The 20001-nt window shown below is 38.9% G+C and overlaps 2 protein-coding genes across 2 annotated transcripts in view; one reads left to right on the top strand and one right to left on the bottom strand.

Annotated features, from left to right (window-relative positions):
* INTS8 (integrator complex subunit 8) overlaps window positions 1-3322 on the top strand; it is a 58491-nt gene extending 55169 nt beyond the window's left edge. Inside the window, exon 27 of the mRNA XM_044668446.1 lies at window positions 2680-3322. Coding sequence (XP_044524381.1) covers window positions 2680-2796 — 117 coding nt within the window. The 3' untranslated portion in view covers window positions 2797-3322. The remainder of the gene's footprint in view (window positions 1-2679) is intronic.
* A 773-nt stretch (window positions 3323-4095) lies between these two features.
* CCNE2 (cyclin E2) lies at window positions 4096-17536 on the bottom strand. Its single transcript, XM_044668456.1, has 12 exons — window positions 17435-17536; window positions 16152-16191; window positions 15967-16063; window positions 15819-15875; window positions 14671-14822; window positions 12239-12374; window positions 10349-10495; window positions 8200-8295; window positions 6898-7032; window positions 6037-6148; window positions 4741-4898; window positions 4096-4209 (listed from the first exon to the last, which is right to left on the bottom strand). The coding sequence occupies exons 2-12, from the start codon at window positions 16163-16165 to the stop codon at window positions 4096-4098; spliced, it is 1218 nt and encodes a 405-aa protein (XP_044524391.1). The 5' UTR covers window positions 16166-16191; window positions 17435-17536.
* Between the last annotated feature and the right edge of the window lie 2465 nt (window positions 17537-20001).

The following is a 20001-nucleotide window of genomic DNA, read 5'->3' on the forward strand; positions in this document are numbered from 1 at the left end:
TTTGAAACTTCAAAACACCTCTGAAATTAGGGTTCAAGTTGTTTTCTTAACCATGGTCACAGAACTAGCAAATAAATATTAAAGACAAGATTCAGGGAGCTTTCTAATAGGGAATATATATAGTAAATATATGTAATATAAACATAAAGTAGCTAAATACAAGTAATTTGAGAGAGGAAGGGAGATCAGGATAAGCCTCATGTACATCTTGGAGTTTGAGTTATACCATAAAAGAGAGAGGACTCTGTGAGAGGAAGGTGAGATGGAATGACTTCAAGGCATGGGGGTCCGGCATAGGGCCAGGAGATGGAGTCTGACAAATAGATCAATTTGGTAGGATTTCAGATTAGGAGAAGAGAGTAATGTCTCTATGAGATTGAATAGATAGCTTAGGGCAAGGTAATGTAGGGTTTTAAAAGCTAAGCAGAGAAGTTTGTTTTATCCTAGAGGCAATGAATAAGCCTTTGGAGTTGATTCAATAAGAGAGTTCTGTGGTCTTATCTTTGCTTAAGAAAGTACTACTTTGCCAGCAGTGCATAGGATGGATAGCCTGGAGTGGTGATTGACTTGAAGCAGAAAGACTAGTTAGGAGGCTTTTAGAATACAAATGACAGTTGATGAGTCCAAACTAAAATGATAACTTTGTGAGTGGAGAGGCTAGTATATGGAATTACAAATATGGATTTTTTTGCCTGTGTGTTACCCTTACCTTCTGTCTTAGAATTGATTCTAAACGTTGGTTCCAAGACAGAAGAGTGAAAAGGGCTAGAAAATTGGGGTTAACTGACCTGCCTAGGTCACAGAGCTAAGAAGTGTCCAAAGTCCCAGGACCTAAGACTCTAAGCAACCTGATTTTTAAAAGTTGTCAGTTCTACAAGGTGGGATATGCAGTGACTCATCACCATTTCTTGGAAAAGTTTAATGCAAAAGTTGCCGTAGTGAGATAGATAATAGCCCATTTCTAATTATCCCCTATAACTCAAAGTGTCTTAGTTAATAGGGCTGGATCTAGAAGCAGGAAAACCTGAGGTAACATCCAGGCTCAATAGGAATAAGAGATAGTGACAAGCCAAGGTATTTCATCAGTACCCCAGAGATAAGATGAATCACAGAAGATATGATACCTTCAAAGTATACTTGTCAAAAGTCCTTTGCATAAATAAACCAGTTTCTCCTTATTTTAGTGGTAGTTTATTAGATTTAATTATTTAATCTATAACTTGATAATAAGTTGAAATCCAGCAGAATTTTCAAGATCCTTTGCTGTCAAGGAAATTAGCAATGCTGTTCTTTCCATCTTCTGTTTCTGGCACTTCTGTGTAAAAGAAAAAACAAGCATATATAGCTAAAAGGAACACAAATTCATCTAATAAATTTTCTCTACTTCCTAACTCCCACCTTCCTACTTGGAGACTTCAATATATATGTTGACTCTCCTTCAGACATTCATTTCATTCCTCAACCTATTCACATCCCATAAGTTGCCTCTTTACCATACCTTAGCCACCCATAAAGATGGTTATACCTTTGATCTTGCAAATAACAAATGTCCCTCCTCCATGTTTGAGAATTCTGAAATTCCATTTTCCAATCATAACCTATTGGCTTTTCACATCTCCCTCCACCTTTCTTTATAAAACCCTATTCTTCCTCTTTAACACTGTAACTTTCAATTCTTTGACACCCCTCCCCGCCCCACCCCAGTTCTCTTTGGCCATCTTTCTGCATTGGCAGCACTGTCTTCCTTTCCTCATATTAGCCTTTCTATTTTTTTTTTTTTTTACATCTTATATTCCCTCCCCTCACCCCCAATCCATACTCTTTTGTTTTGTGACACACTTCTTACTCTTCCAAACAAGACACTCAGTCTTTGTTCCAGGCATTTTCGGTGCCTGTCCTCTATACCTAGAAAGCTCACCCTTCTCATCTTTTTAGTAGCTTCCCTTACTTTAGATCCCAACCAAAATCCCATTTTTTTTTTAATCCTTATTCTTGTGCCTTCCCTCTATTAATCCTTTTTATCCTGTATAAAGCTTCTTTGCATATATTAGATTGTGAGCTCCCTGAGGACAGGGACTATCTTTAGCCTTTTTTAATACCCAAGGATTTAGCACAGTGCACAAAGTATGGGCCAAATAAATGTTTATTGATTTAAGGCTTTAGGACAGATTAACCTGATGTTTTATTTTGTGGAAAAATTCTGTACTGTAAACTAAAACCATGTGAGTAGAATATAGGCTTACTGCATTTTAGGATTTTTAAATGACTAATAGAAAATTACATGCACACATTTTTTGGTTAGAGACTTTAGTCACATAATAGTAAAAATATAAAGTACCTTGTTCATTACATTCTTAGCTTGAGAACAGGAATTATGTGCTCAGTGAAAATAAACAAATTCAAAAACCCTTCCCTATTATGTTGCTAAGTATACTCTGGGGGACAGAGGATAAAAGGCGGGGAAGTGGGGTAGAAACCAAGGTCCATTATTTTATACAGATTAAGCTGAAAATTGTTTTAATATTCAACTATAGTATTTTATGTCTTGTTAGATAAAAATTGATTAAAAAAAACAAATCAGTAATTTGCTATGGGAATTTTCATTGTAGCATTATATATATATGTGTGTGTGTGTATATATTATAAATAGTAAATTTCACACCTATCCTGTTTTGAAAGATAAAAGCCATTGGACAGACGGAACTGAACATGAGTAATCCTGAAGAAGTATTACAGCTTGCAGCCCAGAGAAGAAAGAAGAAATTTCTCCAAGCAATGGCAAAACTTTACTTTTAAAGTAAAGAAAGAAATTTCCCATTCAAAAAGTATGATTAACTTTATTTTTTTAAACAAAGTTTAAAATAAAACAGTATTAAAATATTACATTTATACAATATATGTACAAATAAGTTGTGGTGTTTTCCGCAAGCAATGCACTGAAACATTTTAGGGAAAATAAACTAACTTAGTGCAGTTTCTTCAAAAGAAGAAAAGGTTTCACAGGTCAAGTAGCAGAAATAATATAGTGTAATTTTTTTCTGATGAAGTCCAGTTGCTTAGCTGCTGAGCTAAAATATTTATTTACATAGAAGCTTTTTTTACACCAAGTTCTTGAGTGCTCGAGCTTTGAGTTCTTACATTATTTTTCCAGTAAGTTTTCTAGAAACCACTGTATATACATCTTTATTCTGCTTTAGTCTTTTCTACTTTAAATCATCTCATATTGTCCTTTTTTCATAATGTACTTTTTGAGGGGAACCCTAAATTTTCTGAACATAAATGACTTTAGTCTACAGTTTTTAAAAAGTACCTTAAAGGGGATATTTTCTTTGATATTTTCATAAAGCTATTCTTCATATAAAAATTTTCCCTACTAAAATCATTGTGATAATATACAAAGGTTTTATATTAAAACAACCCGTATATTAAACAAAGCTCTGATTAAGATGTGCACAGCTATTTTGCTGAATCTGGAGTTTAGAAAAGCCAACCTTTTCCTTGTTTTATCTTTTTTGTTCTTACCCAAAGATTATACTGAAATTCACAAAAGTTCATGTATTTTGGAGCAGAATGCTATGGCAGCTGTAATGAAAATGTCATCATCTTATTCTATAACTTAAACCTCTGTAAACAGTCAAGAATTTTTTCAAGAATTAACTGAATAGCACCAATCAAATGAGTTCTTGAACTTCCAGAGTACAATTTAAAGTGGCACTCATCTAGTCCAAAACATCTCAAACAGTAACATTCCTAATTGATCAGAATGAACTTTGTTGCACGAGTCCCAAAAATGTAGCTAAGGTAAAAATTAGACTGACTACATAGTTCCCGGATCTGTATTCACCCTGGGAATGAAATACTAATATTTGTAAACTAGTTCGGCTGTTGTTTTTTTTGACAGCTAAGATCTGAACTATGGTTATCCCATTCTGAATGGGTAGAGGCTTTTAACTCGTTCATGGCAGTGTAATTTCTGAATTGGTTAGGACTATTACTAAAGTTGTTTTAGCTTTTTTAGTACTCCAAAAGGAATATAATATTCTACTGCCAAGTCAGAACAAATCCACTCGGCAAGCTCTCAGTTCAACTTTGCCTTTAGTGTTTTCCGGGGGATTTTTCTGTGCTCTTCGGTGGTGTCATGATGCCTCCATTGCACACTGGTGACAACTGTCCCACCTTTGTGAAAGCAGACACATAATTGACTTCCTCCTGTACAGAGATGCAAAGATGTATTATCAACACAAACCATTTTAGCAATAGAATTGTAAAATTTTCTATTTCAGGCACTGGCCCACTACAATTCTATTTTATTTGTTCACTATTCCAAAGCCCAAGTTCCTTGGCTTATATATTCAGCTGTCAAAAGTTTTCAAGAATGTATTAAGTATTCCATATGTTCATAATTGTCCTTCCTAGCTTTTACAATTAATTGTATAATGATAGGTAATTGTAAAATCCTGAGATACCCTTGATAGAAAGCAGGTCAAATTAAATTAAGTGTATCATTCAGATTTATTTTAAAATAATGGCATTATTAGTGTGGTACAGTGACCAGCTCAACTTCCTATTTCCCTAGCCATGTCAAATTTGTTAAAAATGTAGTCTAAAAGTATCAATTTGCATTTTCAGTGGTGCCAAGATAAAAGCTAGATTGAATAGCAGTATTCCTAGTTTAATACATTATCCAAAACAATTTAAATTTAATATTATCTTTTCAAACCCCAAAGAAAATAGTCATACCAGCATAGCCAAATAATTTGTGTGTGTCTGGATATTATGTCTGTCTTCTACAGAAATCTTCTTAAAAATCTTCAGTTTCACCGGAGGTCCACCCTTCACTACTCTGGCAAAAGGTACCATCCATTCTACACATTCTGAAATATTGTCCCAGTCTAAACCTGGAGAACAAAAGGAAAATGTATAGTTCACATATAGATCAACATTTTTATCTTTAAATTTTTGCTTTGCCCTCATCTTCTAGAATGCAAGAAATTTTTTCTCTTCTTTACCTTATTTGATCCCCAAGTTTCATGTCTTTATCTCACTATAAATATGTTTACTTTTAAGATTTAGAAAGAAAAGAAGTTGTTTATTAATCTCGCCCATTTAGACTAGTATATAAATGAGTTGGGTTTTTAGCAACATTAGAGGTGACTTATTTGATTTTTAGATTTTAGTAATGGTAATTGATCTTATTTTAGATAATACACTAATTTCATCTACCTGCTTTTTACGTCTTGGAATCATGATTGTGGGACATGTCAAGATTCAGTCTAATTAGGCTTAAAACCAACTAAAGACAACTGTAGCAAGTCAAGTTTTCAGTATAATACACAAATAAAATTTCTTATCTGTGTTTTGTTCAGAACATAAATTCTTATTCACCTCCTAGTAAACCTACACACAAGAGTGTTATAGCGGTCAAACATCTTAGTGTAAAACAGTGACTGCTTACTTAGTCCATGTAATGAATATATTTCCATTTGACCTAAAACTTTCTTTTATATGTGGATTTTTAAGTGAAAATAAGGGAAATGGCATCCAGGAAAAGAATGCACAGAATTTAGAGTTAAGATATCAGTTCAAAATCTCTACTTTTGTATGACCATGAACAAGTCACTATATTTCTTAGGCCTTGGTTTCCTCATCTTTAAAATGAAAGGGTTTGATTAGAAGCTCTAAATCTATTATTTTATGATCAGAAAATCCCACTCAAGTCAAAAGAATTGAAAAATAGTTCCAACAATTAGAGTTTAGGTTAAATTTTTAAAAACTTAGTAGTGGGGCAGCTGGGTAGCTCAGTGGATTGAGAGTCAGGCCTAGAGGATGGGAGGTCCTAGGTTCAAATCCTATCTCAGACACTTCCCAGCTGTGTGACCCTGGGCAAGTCACTTGACCACCATTGCCCACCCTTACCACTCTTCCACCTAGGAGCCAATACACAGAAGTTAAGGGTTAAAAAACAACAACAACAAAACTTGGTAGCATTCGTTACTATATCATATAAACAAGAAATCAAGTAGGGGAATATCTTACCTGACGCTTTCTTAACAACTTCAATGGAGGTAAAATGGCATAAAGCAGCTGCTGCCAATATTCTATACTGGAATTCTAATGAGTCAATAGAGAGAATACAGAGATCCAGGAGCTGTCCAAGGAAAAACAACTAATTATGATCAGTCTGAGGAATGAAGATTATGTGTCCTCATGAATGTTGTAACAGTATTTTATGAGAATGGCAGAAATGTCCTACATCCTACCCTTGTACTCCTGTCAAAGCACTTGGATTTGGATTTGTCAATGGTATACACAAGACTTTATATCATAGCTAATTTATAAAAAATAGATCTTATCACAGTAAGAATATAATTTCATGTAATGTTAGACATTACCTTGGGTTCTCAAAGCTGGCAAGCATGGTTGCAAGTTATTGGAGGGCCTATCAACATGTAAAATCTACAGAAGTACAATTGTGGTGGCAGACTATTTCTAGACTTGGCTAGCTATGTTTGGGGAGGTTCTCATCATAACTAATGAAAACTGTTTTAAGGTATAATGGGGTAGGGTATAAGGGGTTACATATACCAAAAAAAGTCACAGGTCTTACAGGATGCTGAAATGCCATATAAACTTGTTTATAAGTTAAGAGTCAAATTTCTATAGAATTTAATCAGAATTGCTACTTAATTGCTTTTTCTCAGTATTTCTTTCCCCCTCTTTTATTCCACTCTGATTTGGTTCTTTTTTGGGGGAAATATGTTTGAGAGTTTTAAAAGCAGTATTATTTTGCTTCAATTTCAAGCACAATGATCTCTGATGTCTTCTAGAAACACAAGAGGGAAAACAAAGAAATAGTTTTTTCTTTGTGGAATCTATTCATTATACTTCATACAATACCTGGGCTATCTGAACAAACTTTTCCTGGGAATACTGAGGTAGGAGTACTTTAGGAACATCTTTTAGAGCATCGACTTGGAGAAAGACATTCAACCAGGCAATAACTGTTACTGGACAGAGCTCCCACTTTAAAGCCTGTTAAGAGAAATTCAAAGTTATGTGTTACAATAAAGAATTCGTATTATTGGGTCTTTCAAAAGGCTATTAAATATCATCTAGTTAATTTCTTTCTTTTTTTTTTAAACCTTTACCTTCCATCTTGGAGTCAATACTGGTAAGGGCTAGGCAATGGGGGTCCAGTGACTTGCTCAGGGTCACACGGCTAGGAACTGTCTGAGGCCAGATTTGAACCTAGGACCTCCTGTCTCTAGGCCTGGCTCTCAATCCACTGAGCTACCCAGCTGCCCCCAATTTCTTTCTTTTTAAATTAGGAAACTACCTGGTAATTAACTGAGGAAAAGTTGGTTTCCATAATTCCTGGTTCTTTCCACATTATACTGCCTCTAATAATATTGTAAAAACTAAAATATAAAATATGTAAAAAAAAAAGATCTATTTAAGTTGATTTCTTGACAGAAATATATGATCTGACACCCAGGTTGCCTGAAGTGTGTTGATCTATGGATTCTTTGAAATATTTATTATCATCTCTGGTTTTAGAAAATCAGAATTTAAATAACCAGAACAATCACTGCCTAGTCCTATTAGCTACTAGCCAGGTCTCATTTACACTGAAACTGCTGATTTTTTTTGTTTCTCCATTTTTTCTTGACTCTAATCTAGTTTGCCTCACCATTTAAAATATTCTTAATGACAGCTCTGAATTAGCCATTATGTGGTCACTGATTACTCATTCATATATTTGACATACATTGCATTGCTTTACAAAGTTGAGACTAAATACAGTTTTTGGTTTCTTTAAGTTTACAATCTAATAAACAGGTCAGTTCTATGTGATATCCAAGGTGAAAGAAAAGTCATTAACAACCTGGGCTAGATTATGAAAATTAACTAGATATAATAATGGACTGATTCAAATTGGTATCCACTTAATATTTAATTACCCCTTAGAAACAATGAAAATAGAGGCAGGTAGGTGGCTCAGTGTAGAGAGCCTGGCCTGGGGACTAGAGGTCTTGTGTTCAAATCTCAGACACTAACTAGCTGTGTGCAAGTTACTTAATCCCAAATGCCTAGCCTTGACTTCTCTTCTACCTTGGAACCTGTACTTGGTATTGATTTTTAGATGGAAGATAAGGGGTTTTCTGGGAGGAAAAAATAATAAAAATTTATCTTAATTACCTTTAATATGATGAGTTCCATCCCTAGGATATCATCTTCACTGCAAGCACCATCAGTAACATAAGCAAATTCTTGTAATTTAGGAGCATAGATTTCCTTTATAAAGAAGAAATTTTGAATTTTAAATAAGATCTCATAGTAAGAGAACATTAAAGTACCAACTGTACACTGAGCTATATCATCCTTATAAATCTTCACATTTATTGAAAGCCTACAGAATGGGTGGTGGAAGTGGATGGAGAGGCATTAAAATGAATAAGTAGTTCTTGCTTTCATATGTTCAGTTTTGTATATAATGCAGTGACATGAGAGTTAAGATGTAAGTAACTGGGGGCAGCTGGGTAGCTCAGTGGATTGAGAGCCAGGCCTAGAGACGGGAGGTCCTGGGTTCAGATCCGGCCTCGGACACTTCCCAGCTGTGTGACCCTGGGCAGGTCACTTGACCCCCATTGCCCACCCTTACCAATCTTCCACCTATAAGTCAATACACAGAAGTTAAGGGTTTAAAATTTAAAAAAAAAAAGATGTAAGTAACTGTCTGAGGAATGATCTTGGAGTTTAGATCTTGGGTAAGGAAAAAGTAATTTAGCAAGAGACTTGGGTTTAAATACACCCTGTGCTTTACTGAGAAGTAATGAACAGCATAAGCAAAAGGCAAGATTTTGAGAATGCATCGTAGAATCCAACATACTGAACTACTATAAGATACATACTCTATTATATAAAGTGTAAAGGCAGTGTCCCAGGGTTAAAGGTTTGGGACCAAATCATTTAGGACCCTAACTTCAGATAGAAGCAGTTGTTCCTAGTTCCAGGAGTAATGGGGTGGACAGAAGTGTAATTTGGGAGGATAATCTTGGCACTAGTTCATATTGTGATTAAAGTGCAGTTATACATAAACCACATAATAACAATATGTTATACTACTCAGGGGAAAGTAACAGTATTAAAAATGAAACAATATCCAAACAGGGGGACAGTACTTAGTTATGACCTTATGATTTCATGCAGATGTAAAATGTAAGGGCAATATGGTGAACTAGATATCTAAATATAAGCATCTTCACAAATTCTACAATTTCAATGGGATGTCAGTGATGAAATATGGCTCTGAAAGAATATCTCTTATTCAAAAGGAATATTTAACATAAGTGCTAAAATGTCATTATATATTAATATGTTCATTAGCAAATCGACTAACCAGAAGGTGGTACACACAATAAGGTCAAGATTAATTGTAGTGGGAATATGCTAGAGTGGAGCGATGCTACTATTATCTAGGTGATTAATGAGACACAATATATTATGGTAATGAGTTAAAAACTTAAAAAAACCCCATCATTTGGAGCTCCTAATAAAAGCAGAATTGCTCAATTCTTCATTAGTCTTTGAGATAATTGCTTCCCTATATCTTTTTTTTTTTAAACCCTTTTACTTCGGTGTATTGTCTCATAGGTGGAAGATTGGTAAGGGTGGGCAATGGGGGTCAAGTGACTTGCCCAGGGTCACACAGCTGGGAAGTGGCTGAGGCCGGGTTTGAACCTAGGACCTCCTGTCTCTAGGCCTGACTCTCACTCCACTGAGCTACCCAGCTGCCCCATTCCCTATATCTTTTGAAGAATAAAGTCATTCTGGACAATTGTCATTCTAACAATAAGAAGAAATTGGTTACCAATACAAAAAAAGAGGGAAACCTTGAGAGGAAGTTACTACTCTGAGTTGGTGATAAGCAAGGAAAGGAAAGCCAGTTACAATTTGACAAAGAGCCTTGTTTTTTGAAAAACGAAGTTTCACAGAAAGGGTAGAAAAGGATACCATAGTCTAAATTAGTCTAGTAATGGAAGATGAATTTGAAAAACATGTACACTGGGCACAATTTAGTAGTGATGACAAATTTTCTACCATCAGTGATGTATGCAGTGCCATTTCTGAAATAGTTTGCTTGTTGCATCTGAAATTTCTATTTCTCTAAAGTTATGATGGGGACAAACGTATTGATACAAAATCACTATGAACCTTCAAAAACAAAGGTGTGCTATAAAGTACTAAAACATTTAATATTCCATTCAAGTAGCATGGTGCTAAAATTGAAGTGAAAAGCATTAGCTGGTTCTTCCATTAACAATATATTTTAGTAATCATCACTTACCTCAAGTTTTGCAGCAATGAATAATGAGGTAATACCAATAAGCTGAAGCATATTTTTGTTTATATCCTTTTGTGTCAACATAAATCTATCAAAAAAATCTTGAGCAAGATAAAACGTTTCCCTGTGAAGTGTATACACTTCACATACCTAAAAAAAGAATTAAAATATTTAAGTTACCCTTTCTTCAGAAAGTAAACTAAAAACAAATTCTAGACATACTAAGAGTTAAAATTATTTTTAAAGCTAGATTTTTTTAAAAATTGCCCAAAGTAAAAATTTAAAGGTTGTTGTTTCTAGAATGGGTGGATTTATTTCTACGGTCCAGATCACCAAAAAGATTTGCAAAACTACTTAAGTCCAATTTTACTTCCATCTACAGAAAGTTATGAATATTTTGGTCAGCTCCCTCCAAAAGCTGTCACAAACAATATGACAGAAAAAGGGGCCAGTCATATAAGCAAAGGATACATGATCGGCCCTTGTGTGCCACTGATATTAATGTAATCTTACAAGTACTTGTATGTGTTCTTATCCTGGATCTACAGATAGATTCGGGGGATCTGTAAACTTGCATGGGAAACAAATGAGTACTTCAGTACAACTGATTTTCCTTATAAAAGAGTCTATTATACAGGGTTAAAACTGCTGCTAGAGAAAGGCCTTTAAGCATCTTTAGTGAGGGCCCTGTGAAGATTTAGGTTGGTAGAAATGAGACACAAGCAGCTCCGTGAAGCAGTTTGTACCACCAGTGGTTCTCTGATCTGCAGATACTGGAGTTTCTAAGGGACACTTCAAGCAATTGCTGGTTATCATCTCTACAGCGTGTCCCTTCCTTTTAGACTTCTTCCCTAAGAAAACTCTCAAAATTAATTGGCTTATATCTGAAATTGTATGTCTCATTCTGTATCTATAGTCTACCACCTCTGCTGAGCAGTAGGTTTGGTTCAAAAATTTTTCTTTTACTCCCCTCTGGGACTTCATTGGGAGTGCTGATTGTACTCAGCTATTGTTTAACTGTATAAGTGGCTCTCAAAACTAAAGTGATTATACTAATATGGATAGACTTATAGTTTTTGTTTTTTGCTGGAGAGGAAGAGGGGGTTGCTTAGGGTGTTGAGGGGGCAAAGTCAAAAGGATATTTTCATAGTGTGTTCTTACATGAAATCCAGAAGGGTTTAAAAAAACAAAAAAACTAAACCAAAAAAGCATCAAACCTTTCAAGGACATTCAGAACTCTAGCTATTCTGCTCTTTTTTCTCCAGAGACTAGACTACCCTTTTCAAGGAACTTCATAACTCTGGCCTTGGTGATTTAAGAACTGTTGAATCAGACTTCAGCTCTCATCCACACATTATATGTCAGGATTCCTTGGCATAGTTTAGGAATGCAGAAATTGCATCTGAAGACTAAAGTCTTCCTCTTTGGTCACTTCATTTTTATTTAAGAAAGTTGAGGACCCTATTTAAGTCATGTAGCTGCAACTTCATTCCTTCATATTGCAGAATAAAATCTCACATTTCTTTACCACTAAGGTATTTAAGACATTTCCCTCATAGAACCCTTAAAAGTAGGTAGAGTATTTTTCCTATTTCACAGATACAGAAACTTATATATAGCCCAAGTTAAGTGAGTAAATGACAGCTAGCAAGTCATAAATAGTACATGAAACTAGTTTGCTTTTGAACCCTTTAGTCCAGCTATCTTAAATTAAGTCTCTCTATTGCAGATGTGGTGATTGACATAAGGATCGTTTCAGATTTTATTCATGCCATCAACTGTAAACCTCTTATAAAAACCACTAGCCTAATTTCTGCTTTAAGACATATGTATGAGTATGGGACAATTTGATTTTTAGTTTCAGAAATGAAGAAAAAATAGTTGAATACATACCTCTAAAAGCCAGTCTAGAAGTATTGATCTCATCTGTGGTTCTAAGTCAGAATGTAGCATTTCAAAATGTTTATCATGAACATATTTGGTCTCCTTTTTTAACATATTAAACCAGACATCCTTAGAACATCCCCAACTATGAGAGAGAAAATATTATGTAGAATTTGTTGGGCAAAAATGTACTTTGTTTCTATTGAGGGACCTATTAAGGTATATGGCTATTTTGCATTTAAATTCAAACATTGAGGAGGATGGTTGGTACCCTGCACACAGTCTTAAGCATAGGAAATAAGGGTACATGAATAAACAGTTCCTTCCCACCCTTAAAGATTTTACAGACTAAGAGGGAGACACAACATGTATGTACAAATACACCAGTACAAATAAAATGATGAGAAGGGACCTAAACAGCTTCAGGAAGATTTGACAGAGAAAATTTAAGCATTAGGAAAGGGTGTGGAAGTACATCATGGTAGACTTCATTAAAAAGGTAAAACAGGGGGCAGCTGGGTAGCTCAGTGGATTGAGAGTCAGGGCTGGAGACGGGAGGTCCTAGGTTCAAATCTGGCCTCAGACACTTCCCAGCTGTGTGACCCTGGGCAAGTCACTTGACCCCCATTGCCTACCCTTACCAGTCTTCTGCCTTGGAGCCAATACACAGTATTGACCCCAAGACGGAAGGTAAGGGTTTAAAAAAAAAAAAAAAAGGTAAAACATAAGCTTAGTGTTTGAGAAAGAAGTTTGACAGAGAAAGAATATTTTAGCCAGGAGAGAATGTAAACAAATGCATGGAGGTTATTTTGTAAATGTCTAGCTGTCCAGTTTATACAGTATGTAAAAGTAATCTGAAATAAGGCAGGAGGCTGGAACTTGTATATCAGCATGCCACAATAAGGAGTTTTTTTTTTAAAAATTTTATCCATAAAAGCTCCACAAAGGAATATGCCCACAGTGTCATCCTCAACTTGTCATTCATACTCATCCCACCTATCCAATCTATGGGCAAAATATTGCTTTTTCTCCACTTTAGCAACTGCTACCCTTTCCACTGTATTATATTGCATTAGTCTTCTGATGATTCTCTCTGTTTCAAGTCTCTTCCCCAGTACAGTCTGTCCTTCATTCAACTGCCTCAAGTCCCAGAGTGACCGTATCACCTGCCCCCACTTAATCTCCAATGACTTTCTATTACCCCTAAACTCAAATATAAAATGGTGTAGTACTGAAGTCTTATACAACCTTGTTCCTTTCCACCTTTCTACTCTTGTACTTTTCCCTTCCACTTAAGTCTATGAACTAATAACACTGGTGCCTTGAATGCTTCCCTCCTTCTGCTCCCCATAGTTTTTCTGGCATCTCAAGACTCATTTCAAATCCCATCTTCTTTAGGAAGCCTTTCTTGGACTTTAAGTGCTAATATTTTTCCTCTAAAATTATTTTCCATTTACACTAGATATACATTGTTTGTATATTGCATGTACATAATTATTTGCAAGCTCTCTCATTAAATTATAATTATTTGCAATTCTCTCATTAGAATCAGTTTATTAAGGATAGGACATAGTTTTCTCTCTTCGTTTTCACAGCATTTAGCACAGTACCTGGCACGTAATAACCAATAAAATGCTTGTTGACTAAAGAAGCCATAAAGGATTTGGAACATGATTATTAGACTTAGGTCAGGCCTTCTCTGTATTGGATTATTTTGACAATTGTATAAAGAGTGGAAGAGAGGAGACTAGAGATAATGAGTTCAGTTAGAATGTTTTTACAAAGAGGATTTTTGATACCTAATAGTTGTTTGAACCTCTTAAAAGTGCCATATTTGCAATATTCATTCTAATAATAATAGACTTATAAAAGTTTCCTTATCTCTTTACATGCATTTGATTCCTATAACAATCTTTTGAACTAAGTGCTACAGATTTTCTAATATCTCTTTTTTCAGGGCAGAAGAGTGGTAAGGGCTAGGCATTCAGGGTTTAAGTGACTTGCCCAGCTAGGAAGTCAGATTTATACTTGGGACCTCCTGTCTTCAGGCCTGGCTCTATCCACTGAGCCATTTAGGTGTCCCTTTTTAATCTCTCCTAAATAGATTTAGAAATTAGGGCTGAGAGAGGTTAGGACTTGCCTAGGGTCATTCACCAATTTTCTTAGCCAGAATCACCAATTTTCTTAGCCAGAATCAAAATGTGCATGTTCCTGACTCTTTAAGTTCATTATCCTATCTTTTATGTCACTTGGAAGCATTAACAAATAATAAGAGTAAATTTTTAAAATACACACAAAATTGCTTTAATTTTAGAATATTTGCCTTTGTTTTAGATTGGCTTTTCAGAAAGGAGCCAAATAATAATTCAGACACAACACTAAATTAAATCAGCAATAGTTTGGGTTTTCCATATATTTTAGAAAAACTGAAAACAACTTACCTTAGGTCAGGCAGAGGTGAAGGATTTATAAAAAGGTTTTTAAACCTGTAGTTAGTAAACCTGGAGAAGTCACTGGTGACAGTTTCTTTGTGTGGGGTTTCAATAATAATGCAAGGAGTGATACCCCCAGATAACACAGGTGGCCAACAATTCTATCATTAGAAAGAGAAAAAAGTTTTTGGGTTTTTTTTGATGACATTTTATTCAATAGTAAAAGATGGCTACTATCTTGATTATTTTTACAAATGAAAATTTGTGATTCTAAAAACACTTTTTTCTTAAAACAATTGTAAATACATAGCAATTTGATTTTTAGCAACCAAATATTTAACACGTAAATTATAAAAACATACATTTAGTTTGTAAGGGACATAACAAAATATGGCAAAAGGACCAAATTTTTGCAACTAGCAAAAATCTAAAGCAAGAAGTAAGGGTTGAAAATGGTGTCACCATAGAGCTAATTCAGTGGAAACAGGTAGTGGGGGAGGGAGCATGGGAAATGTATAGTTTTAGAATACCAAATTTCTAGACTTCAAAAAAATTTACATTTACATTTTCCTCATTGCCTTTTGAAAATAAAGTTCTCAGGTTTTACTTAAACCTGCCCCAAGAATCACTTCAACCTTTTTTAACTGGGAAAGTAAAAACACTGAAAAAGGACTAGGTGAAATTTTCTAAAAGAATGGGTTCAAAGGGGAGCAGTAGGAAAAGTGTGTAGGCTTGGCAATGTATAGGAAAATGGATAATAAGGTTCCAGTAAGAGTCTGGGCTTCTAGATGTTGGACCCCAGTAGCAGGCTACCCAGGTTGTAGTTAACAGAACACTTTTAGTCAAGAAGTGAACAAAGAGCAGTATATCCGAAAGGATTAGGCGGGCCCTGGACTAGCCAGGCCACTCCAAGGGGGAGGGATTTATAAAGAGGAACCAGCTGCTAGAAGACTGACTTATTCTGTACCCTGCAGTTGTAACAGTCAGGCTCATATACCCTAAATCACCCAGACTCCAGGCTGAACCTCTAGGCAGCATTTCAAGGTAAAAATGTCACATGGACCTTTTCTATTGTGAAGCAACTGCCCAGAAATCTTCCACCACTACCCTTAAGAGGCTTTCACCAATCCATCTTTTCCCACCCAGTCTTGCCTTACCCTAATTTCATATTGCTGTCTCTTGGCTCCAGTCTCCTCTTTTCTTTTCTTTACATCCTAGAAATATAAGAAACAACCAAAGATAAACCGAGGTTCCAAAACACTAACAGCAAGTGCTCTTGTTAGCTTTCTGAGCTTCTCTACTCACCTGAGTCGTTTTCCTTTTTTTGGCTTGAAGGAATTGGGTTTCCTGGGGAGAATCTGTTTGACTAGTCTGGGGCTGCTGTTTAGCTTGCAAACGGCTACTACAAATGGGGTACAAAAAGGGAAAGAATTTAAAAAAAGATCTGTTGTGACTCAACAAACTCTGATACAGACAAGACAAAATTTTACCTTCGTCTTGACATTTTTTTCTTTGGATTCTTCAAAAGTTCTGGAGAAGGAAGGGGAAAAACAGTAAACCACATGTTCAGATATGTGTTCCATAAACCAAAGTAAACTGGGGAGATGGTCAGTCATTTTGGTTAGCCCTTCATTATTCATTCTAGACTGTTTCCAAATTAATTTATGGAGAACAATGTTTTTTTTTTTACCCATCACCAGGTGAAGTGCTCCAAGTTGCATAGTATGCACACTGGAAAAAAAAATCCAAATATCCATATGCAGCATCCCACAGAGAGAGGCCCAAAGCAAATTACCCCAGACAGATTTCGCCTCTGCACGACCCCCACTCCCATGCGGGAGGGGAGGTATGGGCACTTCAGCCCTCTGTCCCTCCCTGGAGGTAGAAGCCTGAACTCCATGCTTCCCTGGCCCTCTAGAAGGGGGCGCCTGGGACCCTGGCCCAACTGCACCAGGGCTGGGGGCGGGGGAAAGGTGGAGAGCCAAAATGCTGGGGAAGCCGGTTCCGCGCCAATTTGGAGAGCGGCAGTGGCGGGGAAGCCGAAGGGGGAGGGAACTGGGAGTCGGGTCGTGTCCTTCAGTCTCCACTCTTCCTCCTCTCTTCCCTCCTTCTCCGCCCGCGGCCAGGGAGGGGGCGGCCAGATTTCCCCCTCCCGAACCACAGCTTGGGGAAGGGGAGAGTAAGAATGGGTTATTTTCAAACGAGAGGAGGTTCCCCAGACCAAAGGGGGCAAATCTCACCCTGCCCGCCCCTTCCCCCATCCTGACCCTAAAGCAGGCAAGGGGCCCTATCCCCTCTTAAGTTGACACCCTCTTGGTTCCCGGCTCTCACGGGCTCTCCACGGCGCTCTGCCAGCCCGCCCTCGGGCAACAGGGTCCTGGGGGGACGCCAGGGTCATGACACGCAGCTGTCCCACTCAAGCTGAACCCTCCAGAGTCCCCTTTCCCCGGCCTGAGCTCCCGCCGGCGGGAAGGGACCAGACCAGATAGGATGGATGAGCTCCGCCCAGCGGGGCTCCCCCGGTCCCCAGCCCCCATTACCTGCTCCACCATCAGCCCCGATGCAGATCTGCTCTCAGCTGGCGCCGGCGCCAACCCTATATATACCTCGGGGCCAGCACCGCCCCGTACGCATGCGCCTGAGACTGACACCTCTGGACAGCGCCTGCTCCCCTCCCCCGCCTCGGCCCGCGCCGCTCGCCAGCCCCGCCCGCCCCGCCCAGCGCACGAGCGTCCTCCAGCGCGAGCCCCAACTCAACCGGCGCGAGCCCCACCTGGCTCCCGCCTCGCCCGGTCCTCTTCCCCTTCGCGAAGGGCGACGGTAGTCGCGGGCTGCCAGGGCCAGACCAGAGTCTCTGGGGTGAGCAGGGGAGCTGAGGCGGAGCCTCCTTTTTCGTCCCTCCTCTCCTGTCCCGGCATCTCCCGCCAGGACTCTCCTCCCGCCTCTTCGCCCGCGAGGATGCGGCCAGACCCGAGGGTGTGGCAACTGTAAGGAGGGTCCACAGAGTAAGGGGAAGAAGTGGGTATGCTGATCGAAGAGGGGACACCCGTCAAACCCAAGAGGTGAGACGCTGGGGCCATACGGGCGGCGGTACCGGAGGAGAAGCAGGAGGTGGCGGCGGCCAGAGGCAACTTCTTCCTTCCCCCTCCCAGCACAGCGCTGGCTCCGCCTCTTCAAGGAAGGGGGCGGGGTTGGGACAGCAGCTCTAGCCAATGGGAAGCGAGAAAGGCACTACAACGTGGAGCTGCAGCAGAATGTAAACAGTGCCGGGGCCCTGGTCTGAACCTAGCTGGTAGGCTTGTCAGCTCCTGACCGACCCCGGGGCTCCGTGCAGCCCCAGCTGCCGCTCTTCATCCTAGTCCCTGGGCGTGAAGGAGGCTGGCAGGAAGGCAGGACCTAGCCATAAACGTTGCCCTTTGCCACCGCCTGCGGACTCGGGTATGTATCTCTCCATTTTCCGCTGCTGTTCTGAGTCTTCGCCTCTCCTTCAATCCCCAGAGGCCTGTGGCAGACTGCGCGCTCCGCCCGGTCTTCCCCGTGCCGCCTCTTCCAGCTCCCCTAAGATTCCATGCTTGCTTGTGAACCCCGACTTTAGTCTGCGGGACGTTCGGGAGAGGGTAGGAGTGGGGATTGGCCTTCTGCTACTCGCCGAGGGGGACGAGCTGGGCCCAGGTCTGGACCACGTGTAGTGCCCACCCCCCTCCAGTCCCGCCACGGCGCAGTGAGCCCGCCCTGTAGCTTCCCGCGTGAGCCCCTGCGCGGGCGGGAGCCTTCGGAGGCTCTGCTGGGGAGTCCGCCCAGCCCCTTCCATATCTATGAAAGACGAGTGGCACCCGCCTTGCTCCCTCTTCTTCCTTAACTTCTGCGAATTGATCACCACTCTTCACCCTCCATTCACTTAGCAGTGCGGGACAGACCCCAGAGACACGTCGACTTTCAGTTTCCTTTGACTGGAGGAAGCTGTAGCTAAGCGCGAGCCCTAGTCGCTTGAGCCCAGCCTCGGACCGGAGGATCGGGGAGGAGGGTTCTTTCCCCGAGGAGCTCCTACTGAGGCGGGGGAAGGGGGGCGGTGCCGATTGTGGTTTGGAGCGGGAAGCGCCGACCCTCCGTGCCCTCAGTCATCTGACGACCGAATGGGCTCTGGCCGCGTGGAAGGGCCAGCTGCGTTTGTTCTGGTTGCTTTCTCTGGTGTCCGGCTGGGCTTCCTTTCTAGGGAGGGGTGAACTGGCTATATCCGAGGGTGCGGCGAGTAAGGGGTGAGGGAGAATGGGGTGTAGAAGATGCATTCAGAAGTCTTTGTGAATTGATCGCTATGAAAACCTAACCACTATGGACAAAATATAAAGGAAATCAAGACAGTGGCTCCGAGACCGTTTAGTATTTAGAATGAATAAAAGAGCACTTAACCAATTACCAAATTGTAAAGGAGGCACTTCAATTTAAAATATGAACATGTTATATGTACACAGACTGGCAGTAAATGAGATCTTCAAAATAAGGTCCCCTTTTAAAGGAAATTGGAGTCACTTCTGCCATGTTGGAAAGAGAAGAGGCAGAGTAGCATTGTGTTTTAAGAAAATATACTGGTAAGTATATATGTGTATACACGTATTATATATGCACTTTTTTTTGGTTATGTTTTAAACAAATACCCTGATTAGTGTGGCAGTTAAGTGAGGTCTTTCCCTTTAAGGGAAAGTGGAGTCACTTCTGCCATATTGGAAAGAGAGAACGTGTATTAAGAGACTACATACCTATATTTTATAGGCATATGTGAATATTTTATACATATATGTATGTGTATACATGAGTGTTTATATATTCATGTATAGGCATCTATCCTACTTTTAGGGTCACCTTTTTAGGGAAATTGGAGTCATTTCTGCCCTTTTAGAAAAAAGAGAATATATTAAGTACCACTGGATATTAAGAAAATATACATGGAGGTGTATATTTTACATGTTTATGTATATATCATAGGTTTTTATATATTTTATATGTTTATGTATATACATACCATGTGCTTACACACATGTGTGTGTTTATATGTAAAAATGCACATGTTTTGGTTATGTTAAGTGCTAAAAAGAATACTCAGATCAAGTTAGCAATAATGAGGTTTTCAGAATACTTTTAGGTAGGCTGATTGTTGGATTACAAACATACAGTTCATTAGAGGCCCATACTCAATACTTTTTCAGCTTTCGAGGAAAGGGATCATGGGAATAATCAAGACCCAGCCTTGGATTCAAGTCATGCCTCTGACACATAATGTCAGTGTGATACACTTATTCTCTCTTAATGTCCCCCCTGCAATTTTCTTTGTCAATGAAATCAGAG

The sequence above is a fragment of the Gracilinanus agilis genome, chromosome 1 (genome assembly GCF_016433145.1).
Source record: "Gracilinanus agilis isolate LMUSP501 chromosome 1, AgileGrace, whole genome shotgun sequence".
Lineage (NCBI taxonomy): Eukaryota > Metazoa > Chordata > Mammalia > Didelphimorphia > Didelphidae > Gracilinanus > Gracilinanus agilis.

Coding starts and splice junctions, on each gene's coding strand:
- CCNE2 (XM_044668456.1), bottom strand. Junction 8,296..10,348: donor TCATTGCTGCAAAACTTGAG/GTAAGTGATGAT, acceptor TTCTTTATAAAG/GAAATCTATGCTCCTAAATT. Junction 7,033..8,199: donor TGGAACTCATCATATTAAAG/GTAATTAAGATA, acceptor TTCTCTTAACAG/GCTTTAAAGTGGGAGCTCTG.